General features: G+C 33.8%; 1 protein-coding gene across 10 annotated transcripts in view; it reads right to left on the bottom strand.

Moving 5' to 3' along the window:
* PSD3 (pleckstrin and Sec7 domain containing 3) overlaps positions 1-18,511 on the bottom strand; it is a 765,972-nt gene that overhangs the window by 265,501 nt on the left and 481,960 nt on the right. For all 10 annotated transcript variants that reach the window (XM_074209082.1, XM_074209077.1, XM_074209078.1 and 7 more), the window contains 2 exons: positions 16,958-17,016; positions 653-742 (listed from right to left, as the gene is read on the bottom strand). In XM_074209082.1, the coding sequence (XP_074065183.1) occupies positions 653-742; positions 16,958-17,016 (149 nt within the window). The remainder of the gene's footprint in view (positions 1-652; positions 743-16,957; positions 17,017-18,511) is intronic.

Here is an 18,511-nt window from a genome sequence, read left to right as displayed (position 1 = left end):
ATTTAAAAGCACACCATTTCATTTATCTTACTGAAGAATGTACTGTGAATCCTAATATCAACTCTGTTGTCTCTCTGATAACTATCTGATGACAGAAAGGAATGAGGCCAAAAATAAAGCCAGACTGCAAATACTGCAGTCATTCTGTAATTATTCAGATTTAATTTAATCGATTTGCAGAGACAACTCAAGGACATGTGACTAGAGTTTGGATAAAGCCAGAACTGTATCCATTCTAATCTGCAAATGCATTTTTTGTTTCTACAGTGAATATATTTTTGAACCTTTCCCAAAGCTGAAACAGTCTGATTGCAAACAGCCCAAAAGTTCAACACCATCCATTAACTGTTTGAGCTGCCAAATTTATAGCATCTACTTAACAAGTTATTACTGCAACGGTTTTCAAGCTATCCTGTTTGTAACACAGGCTAATTTTGTAGAAACGAACAACAGACCACACATATTTTTGGAAGGAAAGAGGTCTGAGGAGATACCAAATTTCTAGTCAGTCTAAGATAGCTTACAAAAATTCAGACAGGAAGGCAAATAGCTAGAGAATCCTTAAGTCTATGAATATCAAATTCAGAAATTGATCAGTGAATTCAAATATAATGCTACTTTAGAAAAAACAATATTTCAACTACTTGCTTACCTTCAGCAGGTCCTTGGGAAAATCAATGCCTTTATTCATACCCTGGAGATTCGTTATAAATTCCTGACAGGTCATTTTCTTTCCAATATTCTGGAATATGGGCAAGAGAAAAAAAAACCCAATGACTTAATGAATGACTTACAAACACTTATTCAGTCTCCATCCCCACCTCCCATGCCATATTTTCTTCAAATGTAACTAATCAAAGCATAGTTCAATCTGGTTTTTAAGAGGATAGTTACAAATTCTGGCAAAAAAATGAAATGGAAAAAAATAAGCTAGAAGATACATTTTACTAATAAAATATACAGAACTTTTAAATAAGAGCACAATTATGTCAGTGAACAAACCATTATTTCACCTGGTACAATCATCAAAGTCACATTTAGCAAAGGAATATATATCCCAGTATTAATAAAGTAGAGATAAAAGTGATATCTGGAAGTTGACTTCTAATGGTTGCCATTGCACTCCAGTCCTTCTTCATGACATGGAGATGACTGAATTCTCTAGGGCCATACTAGCAAGGGGTAAAGTAGCAAAGAGCAAATTCTAACAGATCTAACCTACCAGGAAAAACTTTGAGGAGTATACTCTGTGCCTATGGTCCCAGAAACAGTCTCACTAAGAACAGAGGTGGTCTCAGCACAAGAAGAGGTCAATCAAATCCACAAAGGCAGGAAGGGCTGGTAATAGGCACCAAATCTTGGACTGCACAAGCAAGAGGTATTCAGTGTGGAAACCCAAAGAAAAGTACTCAAATCATTTTGAGCTTGCATCCTCTTATCCCAAGGATATTATGTCATATGAGCAGCCTTAATTTGTCAAAATGAGTCCTTGTCCTTGTCAATGTCAAAGTGGACTCCTTACAGGAAGAATTTTATATTAAATTCCTATCTGAATACATGAGGAACACAAATATTTACCTACTAAGCACAAGAACTACTAATACCTCAATGAAAAGATAATTCTACCTGGAGGCAGAAAACTTCTATTCTCACCCCAGGTTCGCCAACCCTATCTTAACAGGCAGATGCTTAACTGGAGTAGCCTCAAAAATTAAATAGTTTTCCTGCCTTTAGACAAGGGACTGAACAGATGTTTTTCTAAATTCCCCTCCAAGATCTATAATTCTAGATTTTCTGACTAATATTTGATTTCTAGAATCATTAAAATTTATGCCTAAAACCAAAACTAGATGATTTTAGATATTCCTTGATTCTTATGCTGGCAAATTTCATTTAAAAATACTGGCTAGCAGAAAAATTTTGAGAGGCTATAAATGTTTTTCTTTAATTCTTCACTTTATACAGATTATAGACTAGTTTTAAACAGTAAGTATTCCACATGCCTATAAAACAATGATTCTTTAATCAAAAATTGTGAGGAATACATTTGTGCCATTTACTGCATACCATGAACAATATTGTACTAGATGCTTGAAGATGTACAAAGTTTCTTTAAGCCACAATCCTTTGATCTCACAGAGTAACTAGGTAGCAAAGAAGTTGGATGGAGCTATTTTTGTATCTGTAAAATGGGGACAATGACTATGATGATGATGATGATGATGATGATGATGCCTATGACACAAAGATGACAACAACACTCTTAACAGGGTTTTAGTGAAAATTAAGCAAGGTAACCTCTACATCACTATGCTATCTTTAAGGAACTACATAAATGTGAGAGCCCTTAGGAAAACAAAGCACAGTTTCAAAAGAACAGGGGAAATGAAAGGTGTGAGTGGCTGCAAAGGCTCTCTAAAGTTCAGGGCTCTTTACAATGGAGAGGCAGTGTGTTGAAGTACAATAATTCCATAGTAAACTTGGAATCCAGACAAAACCTGCCTCAGAGACATCCTAACTATAATCACCATGAGCAAGTCACTTTATTTCTCTCAGTCTCAATTTCCTTATTGGTAAAATAAGAATAACAAGTGTACCTATTACAGGATTATTGTGAGATTCAAATGAGAGAATGTATACAAAGCACTTTGCAAACCTTAATTTGCTATACAAAAGTTGAGTGGGATGTTGTTGTTTTGCTGTTGTTACATCACAATGGAGAGTTCAAATCAAGAATATTATTGAGATCAGGCTTTAAGGATATTCTGATATTAAATTTGGGACTTCAAATTCACAGTCACAATAGACACATAAAAGTATTTACTGAATCAATAAGTTTGTGGATATAATTGCCTTAATTCTAATTTTTAGAGGCTAGTGAAGAATTAGAAGGTAAAAGGCAACTTTGAGGGCAGCTAGGTGGTACAGTGGAAAGAGCACTGGCCCTGGAGTCAGGAGTACCTGAGTTCAAATCCAGCCTCAGACACTTAATAATTACCTAGTTGTGGGGCCTTGGGCAAGCCACTTAATCCCATTTGCCTTGCAAAAAAACTTTTTGAAAAAAAAAAAAGGCAAATTTGACTCTATTCCTTGCTGGTTCATCTGCTTAAACACACATAACTTTAAAGGTATATTGTAGAAATAGCTACCATGAAATGTGGTCAGTTTTCAGTTCTTTTCCCCATTAATTCACTCTTCCTCACAATCAGACTTGATTAAAGATACTTCAGGTAAAACATGAAATGAAGACAATCCCTGTCTTTGACTCATTACCAGAGAGAATATACCTTACTTCATCAATTGTCACTATTCTGTTTTTTCTCTAATTTAACTGGAATTCATTTTCTTGGTTATGGACTAAAGGTTTCTGGGAACTCCAAATAAAGAAATGTCCATCTACTAAGGCAGATTTGCAGTTGCTCTACAATTTACAAAGTCAGTTGTCTGAGACACTGGTTTGATTTTCCCAGGATCACATAATCTGTAGGTGTCAAGAGCTGGACCTAAACCTACCAGGTCTTTTCTACAAACAGATTTCAATTTCCACTATATCTTAGGGTTCATAACCCAGAAAAACAGAAAGTACTGCAAATGCTTGCCCATTTGGCAAGCTCATCTCATACTCTGAATCCATCTCAATTACGTCAATAAAGGATGGAAATTTGAAAAGGCCTACTATCGAATCAAGCAGTCGCAGAAATGTTCTCTTGAAATCAATGCTGCATTTCCAATCAAATCTGAAATGCTAATTAATCTCTGGATCATTGCCTCTGAAATAAAAAAAATGGCTTCAATAAACCTAAAAAAAGATAATTAATACAAAAAGTGGAAAATCCATGCAAAAATATACAGTTAGCATTCAGTTTGAAAAATTACAAAATCTAGTCATTCCCAAGCCTCCAACATTCATCAATCTGGATACTATCCTTAACATGTTAAGGTATTGGTCCAACAAATAAAAAAATACTAAAATGTGGTTAATATTTCTAAGCACATTTAAAATGATTCCCCAAGTGCTATTTTTTAACTGTATTTTGTCAGTGAAACATAGTGAATGCATATGTCTAAGTTGTATGTATACACACAGACACATGCATACATACATATATTTTTTAATATGACTCTTTTGGAAATAACGAATGTTCTGCCATTTACTATCTAAATGACTGAGTCAAAGCAACCAAGTTTTACTAAGGCATTCAAGTGCCTTAAGTTTCTCTCTCTGTCTAATAGGAATGATAAAAATTATCATACTCTGTACCTTATTACATGTTTCCCTTAATTTAATTTTTTTGAACATTATCATCTGAAGTACACTGGTGTTAAAAATAAAAGTTTCCCATGATTATACACATATAACCTATACCAGATTACTCACTGTCATGAGAAGGGATGATTGAGGAAAGGAAGGTAGAAAAAATCTTACAAAATTGAATGCTGAAAACTAACTTTACCTATAATTGGAAAAAAAAAGCTAACATTAATTTTAAAAAAATTTTAAAAAATTTTCAAGGAGCAGCTTGGAATCACTGAGAGCACTGTATTGTACTGTACTGGCTGAAAGACAGATTATGATGACTGCAAGGAATTGAATTCATACAGTATTCCAATCCCAAAGGCAGCTCTAGGGACTAAGGAGTTGCCCAGCCTGGGTCTTTCCTTCCATCACAAGTGAATAGTGGGCTGTATATGTGAAGACAACAAAAGTGCAGTCATCTGGATCTGTCTTCACAAAGACAAGACAGAGTATTGCCCTAAATTTGGAACCTATTACAAGCTGGTAGGTATCGTATCAGTTGAGACTTTAAGCCATTGGACTGGTTTACTTGAGATGTATTATAATGCTTTCTTCCCTTTAATAAAAGATTCATATTGCTCTGGTTCTCCCATTTTTAAAAAAAAAGTATATGGTCAACTTTATTCTTTCAGTTAATTTCTGAGCTCCACTCACTGCCCATAATAATAACATCCATAATAAGAGCATTCATAAAACTTCCAAAGCACTTGGTATACAATAAATTCTTTCATAATTATAAACAACACCTTAAGAAATAGTTGTTGATATCAAAAAAGGTAGACAGGTTAAGTGGCTTGCCTGGGATCAAGCAGCTAGTTGTATCCTCTAATCCATCTAGTATTAATGAACTATAACTCAGTGAAACAACTCCCTAGCCTTATTTTACAGGTATTCTTCATCCAGTTGGTTTTTTCCAATTATTATATTTATAATGAACTCTTTCAAGTAGACATAATCCCCTTGAGCAGACAGCAGTTCTCTGGGACTAAATGCAATTGATATATCATCATTTAATAAGAGGATCAACTGGAATATTTCACAATCCCATTTCCAACTGAATGAGCTCAACATAGTGGGCAGATTATTTGTTGTCAAAACGACCAGAGTTGGGGCGGCTAGGTGGCACAGTGGATAGAGCACTGGCCCTGGAGTCAGGAGTACACTTAATAATTACCTAGCTGTGTGGCCTTGGGCAAGCCACTTAACCCCATTGCCTTGCAAAAACTTAAAAAAAAAAAAAGAAAAAAAAAGATCAGAGTTTAGATTATATTTCTGCCACTTCCTAACTGGGAATGAGATCAAGCCCACTATTTAATATGAATTATTACTTTTTATTTTTGCAAGGCAATGGAGTTAAGTCACTTGTCCAAGGTCACACAGCTAAGTAATTATTAAGTGAAAGATTTGAACTCAGGTCATCTGACTCCAGGACCAGTGTTCTATCCACTACATCACCTAGTTGCCCCTATGAATTATTACTTTATTCACAACTCTTAACAGTGGATAGAATGTTGACCCTAAAATCAGGACAATTCATTGTCTCCCTAACTATGCGACCCTAAGCAAGTCATTTCATCCTTTGTTTCCTCATTAAAAATGAGCTGCAGAAGGAAATGGCAAATCATGTCAGTATCTTTACCAAGAAAACCCCAAATGCAGTCACAAATAGTCAGATGCTACTGAAATGACTAAACATCAACCACCAAAAAAACCCCTATGAATCTCAGTTTCCTTACTTATAAAATGGAAATAAGATCTTTAGTAAGCTACCCTAATAGATTAGCTTGAGTCTAAAATGAGTATACAAAGTGTCTTACAAGCATAAACTGGAAGGTCAGAGTACCAAAGTGGTCCTTTGCAGATGCATGAGGTCTGCATTGACATAGATATTGTACATCATGATTTAGCCCTTACAATTCCAGATTTTCCCTTTGAAAGTCTAAAAAATTGGTATTTCCAAAAATAATATTTTCAATCTCAGATATATAATCTGGTTCTTCTTTCTAAATTTGGTGAATAGTGAGAAAAGGAATGGGGAGAGAGAACAGAGGACGAATTCTACACTAGTATCCTTTATTTTTTTATCTGTCACAGTGACTCCCCATTGCCTCAAAGATCAAAAAATATAAAATCTTCTGTATAGTCTTCAAAGTCCTTTATAACCTAGCTCCCTGACCCCACACTTGGGTCTTTTCACACCTTCCTCCCTCTATCCATCCTTTGATCCAATAATACTGACCTCCTTGTAGTTCCTTAAGAAAAAAATGACAACACTATCTCTTTGCTCCAAGTAATTTTACTGGCTGTCTCCCATATGATAATGTTCTTTCTCCTCATCTCTGCTTCATTGGGCTCCTTTAAATCTCAGCGAAAATCTCAATTTCTACAAGAAACTTTTCCAAATCCATCTTAATTCTTCTGCAATTCCTTCTGCTAATTATTTTCCACATATTCTGTGCCTAACTTGGTTATGCATATTCATTTGCTTGTTGTCTGCCCCATAGATTGTGAATTCCTCTAGGGCAAGGACCAACTTTTGTCTCTTTTTGTACATTCCATATTAAAATAACCTGACTCATAACAGGCACTTAATAAATTTTTACTGACTAAATGACCAATTTCTATCCTTCACAATGGTCAAAATATGATCATACAAGGAAAGAAAACATCATTCTAGGAGAAATTATCCCAATACTTTCTTTTCCCCTTTGTTCATATGAACCCTTGATTATAGTTGATGATTAATTCATTATCACTGGCAATGAAAATGTATATGTATATATGTATATGTGTTTGGAGTATGAGGAGGAAAACCAGTCAATCTTGGACTTGCTACCAAATGCTAACTTAAATAGTTAATCTCTCAATCTGATGATGAAGAATGCCATCCCCAATAGGGAGATGATGGACTAAATATGTAAAAATAACACAAAATTTGTGAGCAAAGCCAATATGGGAATTTGTTTTGCTTGCATATACCTTTTGTAACCAGGGTTTGGTTTTTATTTTTATTTTTTTTCCTCCCAGCAAATGAAGGAGAGCCAATTGGTTGGGGGGGAATGTTTAATAATTTTCAAAGTATTTAATTTAAAATAAAGAAAAATGATAATTTATCTTTCTTACAATTTTAGATAACTAATCTATCTCCTCTGCAATAGAAAAGAATTAAGCAAAGAAAAAGGAGGAAATAATTGTTGATTTTAAAATTAGTTCCATTAACACAGCATCACAGATTCAGAGTTAGAAGGAACCTTAGAGACCATCTCACTCATACACAGTTGTGCTAGGGTGAGATCAGAGGAATATTCAAAACCCTATTCCCTTCCTACTCCCCAAAACAGACCTCTACCAAGGTACAAGCATCTTAAATTCCAAGGTTAACATTTAATTCTTTCTACTATTTCCCTCTTTTAAAATGCAGTTATTCCTGGAAAGATAACTCATGAGATTCACACTGTAGACCTAATTACTATTTCAGTTTTTTTTCCCTTCAGCTGAAGAATAAATGGCCTAAAAACACTGAGAGCATTGTTTTGGATAGGGATACACAGGGAAGATGCTAAATTGTTTGAAAAGGATGCATACAGTAAAGGAGGGGAGAAGCTGCAAAGTCAAACTGAGAGATAAATTCATTATTTTGAACAATTATTATGTGTTAAATATTGGTTTCCCATCCTGCAGCATCTTATCTTCAGAACAGAAGATCAAGGACCTTAGTGAGGACACCCCTTACTGGAGTATATTTGGGGGTTTCTAACCACAAAACAAGAATGATAGACTGTTAATATCTTTTATCTTTAAGACAGAAAAGAATATGAGAAAGCCACTGTAAGATCCTGGCATCATGGAAAACTATACACAAGAATCCCACTGCAACAGAAAACAGGGCTACAAGTTATTATTAATTAACAATTAATACTAAAAACTGACATTTATATATATTATATATTAATACACACACATATAAATGTGTGTTTATTCCCATTCTAGGAGGTAGGTACTATTACATCACTTTACAATGGGGAAGTCAAGGCAGAAGTCAAGTGACTTTCTCAAGGTGACGCAACTATTGTCTGAGACCAAATTTGAACTCAGATCTTCAGAACTCCAGGTCCAATTGGACAGAGCTATAAAATGGGCTACCCAGCTGTCTCTAGAGTTTGTACTGCTAGAGGACAGCTAAGGAATTCATGGATCCTTCAAAGCTCATAACAAAGCTGGAAGAGGCAGCAAAAGAAAAAACTCTAAATGTTATGACCCACTCACCCCAATTCTAGACTGTGTTTTCATCAGATTTCAGGATAAACATCAACAAATTAAGATAAAGAAGGGTTATGAAATAACATTGCTATTGTCCTACAAATTTACCCAGCTAGAATCCACAACTAATAACAGTTATCTAATCCATTCTCGTTCATTTCTGAAAACCCATTCAAGTTCTAGGACCCAAAGGAATCCTATCATCCCTAGGGAAAACTTAGTTATATTAAACCTAGGATCCTAAATTACAACTAACATATCCCACCTCTCCTCTAAATCACCATACATATTAAAATAAAATCAACCCACATATGGAATAATCATTTCATTGACAGATCATTGCTAAAATCAAGTTGAAAAGAAGAAAGCAAAAATCTCCCCTTTTTTCTTTCTACTGAGCTATAATGGTGTTGGGTTATCCTCAGCTGCACAGTTCCTTTAAGTGGAAGGCTAGCTGGCAAGCAAATCTTTGGAATATTTTCAAATTGATTGGGATGAACACCCTTTTTTTTTCTTTTTCTTTTTTTCTTTCTTTTTTTTTTTTTTGCAGAAGAGCTCTCTCCTAAATCCCAATTAATTATATACCAGAGTCAAATAGCTGGAGGGGAACTGGGAGAAGGATAGGCAGAAGGGTGGAACATTCAACTGCTTCTAAGGCTACAGTAAAGAAATCAAATTTTGAGAAAGAGGCTGAATGTGCTCCCATTTACAAAGGAAAGGACCTGTCAGTGAACCAAGAAGCAAAGTATTGTCCTGAAGAAGCCTCGAAGTCCTCCATCATGTTGGTAGACTTCCAAGTAGTTTGGGGGTGAGGGTGGTCTTGAGGAAAAGAAAAGAGGGGAAGTAGAGAGAGAGGCTGAGATAAGTGACTAAGAGAGTATACCAACACTGATGAGATTACAGACCCTATTAAATATATCCTCATTCCTATTACAATAAAAAAATGAAAAAATTAAGAACTCATGCCAACTACATTTGACTTTTTATACTCAAATGAGTCCCATTTCATTTTTCATCATTCCATTTGAACAAAAAATATCCACTGTTTCCTAACTAAATATTCTTAGATTTCTCCTTCTGATGGGCATTAATTAAAATATGCTAATCTAGTTCTGAAAACTCACAATGCCTAGGGGACCTAGGTTTAGTGTCTATCTCATAAGAGTAAATCATTTATTTAATTGTTAAATTAATATTTTTAATTAAATTAAACATTAAATGTAAGTACTTGGAGGGCAGGGATTACCTTTGGCTTCTCTTTATATCCCTCAACACTTAATACAAAGCCTAGCCTACCAGCAGGTGTTTAAATAAATGGCTATAAATAAATGTAATACAATAAATACAATTTGTATTTGTCCTAATCAACTCCCTCAAGTCAAGCAAGGGTTACAGTTTTGGCTTATCTGCACTGATGCTGAACTGCTAAATTCCATATACCACTGTACTCATAATTCTGCCATCAAAATTCTTATCTATGCCTTATGGGTCAGAAATAATCTCAGCCTTAACCTACTTACTCTAGGACTCAAATTTAGATCTTCTGACTCCAAATCCTTAGTAAACTGTACTAAGGAATGTCAAACAAGTATACAAATAAGATAACTGAGGGGCATCTAGGGTTTTTACTCAAATCATCTAACTGATATCATTTATAAGAAAACCAACACAAAAAGGCCCCCCAAACAGCTTCTGGTGGTCCAATTATTTTAAGTAATATGTTAACAGAACAAACTTTCCAGTACAGGAAAATAATTTTCATATTCATTTCATTTCATAAAGTCATCCCCTCAAATGAGGGGGTAACAAGTATATAATGATTTAATTTGAGTCTTTTTAATCTTTTTTTTCAAAGGGTATGAGTATAAAGTAACTTTTTCCTCTACTTTAAGGGAAAAATCTATATTAATATCTGATTATCAAATCTGTACACAAGTCATGTAATTACCAAATTACAGAGCAGCAAGAGAGACCTGAAAAATCACCTCTTCTAACAACCTCATTTTACACATGAGGAAATTAAGATCTGGAAAGGTCTAATGCTTTGCACAAGGTCAAAAAGCTGATTACTGATAGAGCTAGGAATCATTCTTGGGTCATTTTCCATCCAATTCCACGTTTTTCTACTAAATACTATTTCTCTCTCTCTCTCTCTCTCTCTCTCTCTCTCTATATATATATATATATATATATATATATATATATATATATATACATATATATATATATATATATTGCCTTCTGTACAACTCATTACTACTGGAAACAGAACCATCTAGTAATAATAATAGCAAAGCCCACTTATATATTGAACTCTAAACTTGACAATTTTTTTTCCACAAACTCCTTATGAGGCAGGCAGTTCAAGAATTTTTTCCATTTTATATATAAGTAAACTGAAGCTTTAGGAAATTAAATAAATTATCTATGGTCACCTAAATAATATACTTCAGGAAAAAGAATTTGAACCCAGCTCTCCTGATGTTGTCTTTCCAGTATGGCACATTACCTCTCATTGACAGTAAGACATTTCTTGCTCTCTGTGTTTTTAATCCATGGTGGACTTCTTTAGATAATCTGTGCTACTTTTGTTTGCATAATGAAATCTTTACTCAAGGCAGTTAAAAAAAAGCAATTATGGGTTTATTTACAAAGAAATCAAAACTTTTTTTGGCAAATCTCCTAAGATTTATATTGACTAAACCTGTGACTTATCAGCTCCAAATAACCCTAAAACTTTTCATTTGTCTTTTTGAGCAAAAGTTCCTTGTCAAATGAGTTCCTGTCATAGGTCAAAGTTTTTCCTTAGTATAGGCATATCTTGTCCAATTACACACACACACACACACACACACACACACACACACACACACACGATAGTATAAACAATATTATAAGAAAAATCTTCTTGTCAGAGGATAGGAGACAGCAAAGTTCATTTACCTGGGTAGACGGCACTGACCTGGGGTATTTATACTAGCCAAGATCAACATATGCTAGTCCCTAGCAGAGGAAAAATCTTCATTGCTTCTCTCCACTCAAGAAGAATAGGAGCTGGGCCAGATAGGATTGGTACCAGAGGAAAAAAGTAGAAAACTAATTTGTCTAAGTAGACATTCAGGCTGGGAGGTCAATACTGGATCAAGAAGCAAGATAAAAGACATGCAAAAAAGCCAAGTATCTCATGCAGCCTGTCTCCCAGTAGTCTTAGGATGAAGTTCCTTTTCCACCTCAATGCTGACAAGCCAGCATAGCTATAGGCTAAAAGTACTAAGCTTTCTTCACTAAATTGGATCATTAAGCCTATGATTCACACAGGGTGTGCTAAGACAAGGCTAAACAGAACTCAGTTACTCAGAGTGAAGACTGAAAGAGGGAACCAGAAAGACCCTGGTGTAAGGCTCAAAAGAATCAAGAAAATTAGCAACCAGGCTGGAGAGGGATTCACAGAAAAGGCTAAGCCAATTTTATGAAAGTCAAACCAGGATTAAGAAAAAAAAAAAGAAAGTTAGTTTTGCACCATTAAGGTAGGAACAAACAAAAATCTACTTATTACATTATTATAAAATTACATTGGCTTGAAGTAGCGTTAATAGGGTCATGTCTGTACTAAAATGGTTGTTAAAATACTTAGCAACTTGTTAACCTCTGAGTTAACACCATATTCCAAACTAGAAGCAATTAATAAATAGCAAACCCATAAACCACTAGAGATTCATTAGGTAAAAGGAAGAAAACAGAAGCATGATATGAAAGAGATCACCTCTACCAAGGACCTAAACCAAAAAAATTACAGACTGGAAAGCTATATATTGGAGATGGAGTGGAAAGGAAAGAAAAATAATGATAATACTGCATGATCATTAATATAGCATTACATGCCTTATATCTACCTAAAGTATTTCAGTGCCAAGCACCCAACAAATAAGGAAAAAAATAGTGAATTTTCCTACTTTTAGAATTTCTGTCAACCATCTTGACTTTCTGAATTATTTTATACAAATTATAATATCTTTTTCATAAATGTTTCCTTCCAGCATCACAGCTGAGTGGAAAAAGTACTCAATGGAAGTCAAGAGAACTGGGGTCTAATCATAGCTCTATCTCAAACTCATTGTGTGACATTTGAGAAGACACCTGAACCTGAAAAGGTATCATAAAACCTAATCAATTTGTCATTCTTTAATTTCAAATTTGTGGTAATCTGGACAGGTGATAGGTTCAAATTTACCTGTACAAAAAAATTAAAAATAAATAAATGCTATTGAAAGAAAAATGCTTACTGCCATCTTGCTAAAATTTTTAAGGGAACACCTTTTGGCTTAGATCAAGTAACGTTACAATAAATTATTTTCAGGCACTTTTTAGGCACAAATATTTGCAGTACTGATTCAAATGACAGTTCAAGTTCAGTAAGAACTGAAGGACTACTAAAATGCTTTGATAGCCTAATTAAAGTTATATCCATAATTGAAAGTTTTATAACAAAGTATCATCAAAAATATGCTATAATTGAGATTGGCTTTCTATTTAGTTAAACTCAATTTTAAATCCAAAGTAGAAACAATATCCATCTCTATACTTTTCTATTTCAAAATCATAGGAATATTCAAGTTTTTCCATAGTCATAGTTTCACTTTTCAAATTACCAGTCTAAATAAATTTAATGATGTTAATTTCATTATATAGTTGTGAAACTGAAGCAAAGAGATATTAAGCTATTCATGGCCACACAAAATTTAAAGGACAGAGTTTGGAATAGGGCCCAAATCTCTATTTTTTTCATTCAGAGATAATAAATATAAGTTTTCCCTTGGTATCTTCTAAAAGTACAACTGAACCCTTTATATTAAAATTAGGAATCATATTGACTAACTTCATAGACATGTAATAGCCAGTTTTTATTCTAAGTATCTACAATATTTTATGTGAGAAGATCTGACTTCAAAATGCATATATATTCAAATGCATGCATCATCAAGTCCCAGTACATGAAACTGTTGGTTAGTCTTGTTACTGAAAGGTTCTAATGCATCAATATGAAACCCATAAAGCAATCTATAAAAGGCTATACTATAGACATTAGTATTTTCATAATGGTGGTAGAAATCCAAATAAAAGCTCTGCAAATAGCAGGTAAATGAAAGTGCTCTTTCCAGGCCTTCTTCATAATAATATTATAAGAAATCTTGTGTCAGCACTTTTGGGAAAGATCATGCTTTTTAAATGCTTTTCTGATATTATGGTGAGGAAGATAAGGACAATGGTTTAGTAACTTACTGAATGAGAGTATCATGACAATGCATCAAAGAGGTAAGAAGGAGGAGAAATATGCAGTGAAAGGAGGTACAGGCAGAAACAATTTACTTATTGTCAACCTTCTGACTCAACTTCAAAGGTGGTCATGCTCATTAAGTCAGAGTAGGTCACTCTAACTCAAAATCAAGCAATCATGATAAATGCAGGAGAAACTACATCCAAAATTAAAGACAAAAAACTTACCACCTAGAAGGAAAATTCATAAAAATCAAAAGAGATGGATCCAGAGAAGAAGAATAAGAAAAATACATTTCAAGATGGTTAGTTGTTATAATAGGTATAATATACTCTAAACTCTAAGAAGCATGCATAGTATTAACTGTTAACCAAATTTCAAAATAAAGACTGCTCTACATGTTACTATTCATTTTCTTTTAAATTACTAGGTCTAGAGAGGAAAGGGGGAAAGGAAGGAAGAATAGAATTTGAAACTTAAAAATTAAAAATAGCTAAAGTTAAACAGTTTTTACATGAAACTGGGGAAAAATAAAATTAAAAAAATTGCTGAGTCTATGGTGAAACATAATAATTTATAAAGTGATCTCAAAGATTACAATTTGGAAGGTTTAACTGCCTTAAATATTTCTCTCTTAAACCATTAACTTTAGTTCTTTGGGTATTTGTTAACTATCTATGATAATAGATAATTTCAGAAAAGTTTCAATTTGTTTCAGCAGTCTCTTTCAAACGATTTTAACTTAGCTGAACAAAAGCAGCACCAGAGTCAGAGTCTGTCTAACTGAAAAACCCAAAGCCAGAAAAAAATAATCCTAAAATAAAAGGAAAAGTTAAAAAAGTTTATCTCCTAGCCAACCTAGGGCTCTGATCATGGTTTCTTGGGGCAAGTTTTGAGACAGTTATTATGTTCTCAAAACTACAACCCTCAAGAGATTAGAAACATAATCCACCAATATTCCAACTTGCCCTTAATAACATATCACAGACCTATCACCCATCCATGACTCCTTTCTAAACATTTATATTGCCAGTCTGAACTACCTCTGAATAAAAAACACTCCCAATTTTTATGACCCACGATATAGTAGAGCACTCCCTCAAGTGATCAATCATCATTCCCTCCCCGATATCCCTATAATTTATTTCCCTACATATAAGGGGAAGGAAAGAGGAGTTGTTTTGAGGGAGAGGTTGGTAGTAGGAGGTTGTTTTGTTTGTCTCTCTTCTCATCCTATTAATTTGTGCGATGTTTTTCTGAATTTCCTAGAGTTCTGTTATATTTTAAGAAGCAGCATCAGGTTTTAATACAATTTGTTTTATATGACCAATATTTTGTTGGCCGTTTGAATCACATCAACACATGAAAACTACTGTATTGGACTTCTAATCAGATTATACTAATACTAAAGATAAAATACTAAATTCAAGCACACCAAACATTAAAGGAGGAAACAAATTCTTTAGTCATATTGAAATTACCTTTATTAATTACAAACTACTTAAAATAACTATTTAAAAATATATAGAAATTCTGCACATAAATACATGTGTGCAGACATACTTTGTGTATATATAGTTCAGATACAGTGCATGTGACATGCAAAAATATAAGCAGTTAAAATCTATTAAAGTTTTATGTATACATGCATACACATACACATACACAGGAGTAGGTAAATCCTATTCCTATGTGTGTTTCTGTGTATATGTGTGAGTGATTGTGTATAATTCATCTTGTAAATAAACACATGTATTCCCCTTTCACATATTATATAATTTATTAAATTCAATTAAAATATTTCTCCATTTTTCTATTTTACAAGCCTCCTTAAATTCAAATTCAATGTATGCCTCTCTAACAAGAGAAATCTGAAATTTAACCTGTTTAAGCTGAAACTTAACCTGAGATAAGAGAATGAAAAAGTAAACCAGGATGAAATTCATAGATCTTCTAACTCCAGCTGATATGAATCATTCACTTAGAAATGAAGATTTAATAATGATACACTCAATATTTTCAGATTTAACTGTCCATTTCCATCCCAAGAAGAAATGGCTAAGGAAAAAAATGCTCATTTTCTGCCATCTAGTGGAAAATGATGATAGCGAATGAATTTTGTATTAAAATTTTCCATTTGATTCTGTAAAGTTTGGGAGATTATGTGAAGGGAAGAAGGGAGGCATCATGGAGTAGTAGATAGAGAACTGACCTTAGGGTCAAGAAGAACTTAGGTCAAATTCCACTTCTATCACAAACTCCTTTCCTGGCTAAGGGCAAGTCACTTCAAGTGCCCCAGACAACATCTTAAGACTAGTAAGTATAATTACTGACCAGTATTAGCAGAGGAAGGGAATACTTTAGAAGTTCTCTTCCCCCCTTTCTCCTCCTCATCACCCCCAAAAAGCAATGAAATCAGTTGTGGATAAATTCTAATAAAAATTGATAATAACAATAACAAAATCAAACATAACTGTATTATTCCCCCCTTCCATTTCTGGTAAATAAAGCAAAATGTCACAAACTTATTTCCAAGGCTCTGCATTCACTGAGATAACATGAAATAGTGATTTCAGTATAGCTTACCCCTAAATATAAGCTGTACCCTAAAGGAAAACTATATATTGGTATAAACCAAAACTATGTAAAATTAAAATATTAAAAGATTATATTTATAATTAAAGTTAGGGTAACTTTCTACCCAATTCAGATAAGAGTCATAAATATTCATATTTCATTGTTAACATTCTTTTTCTTGTGGTTTTCTAATCCTTATTCAGAACATATTATTTATCACATTTAGATTTATACAACTCAGTTATACCAATATCATGTTTTTCCCTTTAGAGCAAAGCAGCAATATTAAACTTTTCCCCTTTATGGAAAAGTACATGTAAACATGCCTTTTCTTATGGCATTATAGATACTTCCCATACACACACAACCCTTTTCCTATGGCATTATGGATATCTGACATACACACATACGCCAGGGGATCATACTGGCAAAGATACAATATCAACATGCCAACTCCAGTGAACTTTTTCCCATTTCACCATACAGTCAAGTTAACAAAACAGGATGTCTCTAATAGATAAAGCCAAATCTCACAATTCTATACTTACATGGCCATGTAGATCAGTGTTAAGGAGCATAATGGCACAAGTGAGGCAATGGATTTCATCTAAAGAAAGAGACGGGAGCACAATCAATCCAGATATACTATGGTGACAACCCACACAGAGGTATTTATCCATGAATACCAGCTACTCATCAGGACAATGTACCCCATTCATTTTCTTATGAAGTTACTAATGCATCATCATATTTAGAAGTACCAACAATTGCAATGAAAGCCCATTTCTTTCAAATGGTGTTCTTTTCCCCACCTCTCTCAATTATTTCCATTTTATTGACACAAGGAAAAAATAAAATTTGAATGACTGTAAAGGTCATTAGGAAAAAGACTAAGATTTAATGTCCCTCTCTTTTGAGTCTACTAAACCAGTTGTCCAATTAAAGTGATAAAACAAAATTTTCTCTTAATCATACTAGTTTTCAAACTTGAAGGTATCTTCTAATGATTACCAAATTTGGAGAAAAAATAAAAACTTAAACTTGGAAAGCAAAGTTATAAATCTCCTTTATTTCTATTTTGCTAACTCTGCAGCAATTTCATCATTGCCTCTTTTTTTCCTAGAGTGGGGGGTGAAGGGAGGGGATAAGAAGGGGTAAAGTTAGTTGGACAGAGCCAAGATTTCATTCACAGAGAGAATTTCAAGTGAAGAAACTCCCCTGATAAGGTAAATTGGCACCTGTTCTGAAACTAATAGTTTAAAGAACATTTTGTGGAGGAGGTGAGGGGGTAATTGACTTGCCCAGTCACCTAGTCAATATGTGTCAGAGGCAGAAGAAACACGTCATGTCTCCCTGACTCCCAGACCTGTTTTCTATCCACCTTGACATGATACTTTTATTTCTTCCTAAGAAGAAAATAAAAGGAAATAGATAAAATTCTCTGGCTAATATTTCATCAAATTCAGGATATAAATCTAGTGCTAAGGAAAGTAAAATATCTCATTGTTTCAGATTAAGTGGTGGATAAACCAGTCTGAATCAAGTAATACAGAAAATAAAGGTAATCAGAAATTAAATCTCAGCAATCCTGGACTACAGAGATGGGTGAAAACAGACTGCTAAAAATCCATCTATTTCATTTTTTCTATAGCTTCTATTTCTCTATTAAATTCTTTAGGAGTGCCACTAACAAAATAACAGTATTAGGATCCTGTCCTATTCCATTTCCCACTCTATAGTGGGGGTTCAGAGAAGTTAACCCAAAGATGGGTGAAAAAAAAATCCAAAAGAAGGGAGGGGGGGGAAACAGGAAGGGTTTGTCAGAAAAAAATATAAAAATCAGGCTCCAAATGAAATATCTTAGGTTTTTGGTTTTAGTTAATATTATTATTGATATTAAACTACACTTATCCTACAGATACTTAATAGTCTTCTGTATTGATTTTTTTAAAAAAATATTTGCTTATACATAGTATATGTTTTATTAGTCCAGAAATAGGTCATTGTAAACAAAGTTCCCCAAACTCAAGCCAAAGGGATACTGACATTAACTCTTAAAAAAGTATGCTTTCTTGGGGTGGCTAGGTGGTGCAGTGGATAGA

This window comes from Macrotis lagotis, chromosome 1 (assembly GCF_037893015.1).
Source record: "Macrotis lagotis isolate mMagLag1 chromosome 1, bilby.v1.9.chrom.fasta, whole genome shotgun sequence".
NCBI classification, from domain to species: Eukaryota; Metazoa; Chordata; class Mammalia; order Peramelemorphia; family Peramelidae; genus Macrotis; species Macrotis lagotis.
The sequence above is the reverse complement of the archived record's forward strand: the minus strand, read 5'-3'. Positions and strand labels throughout refer to the sequence as shown.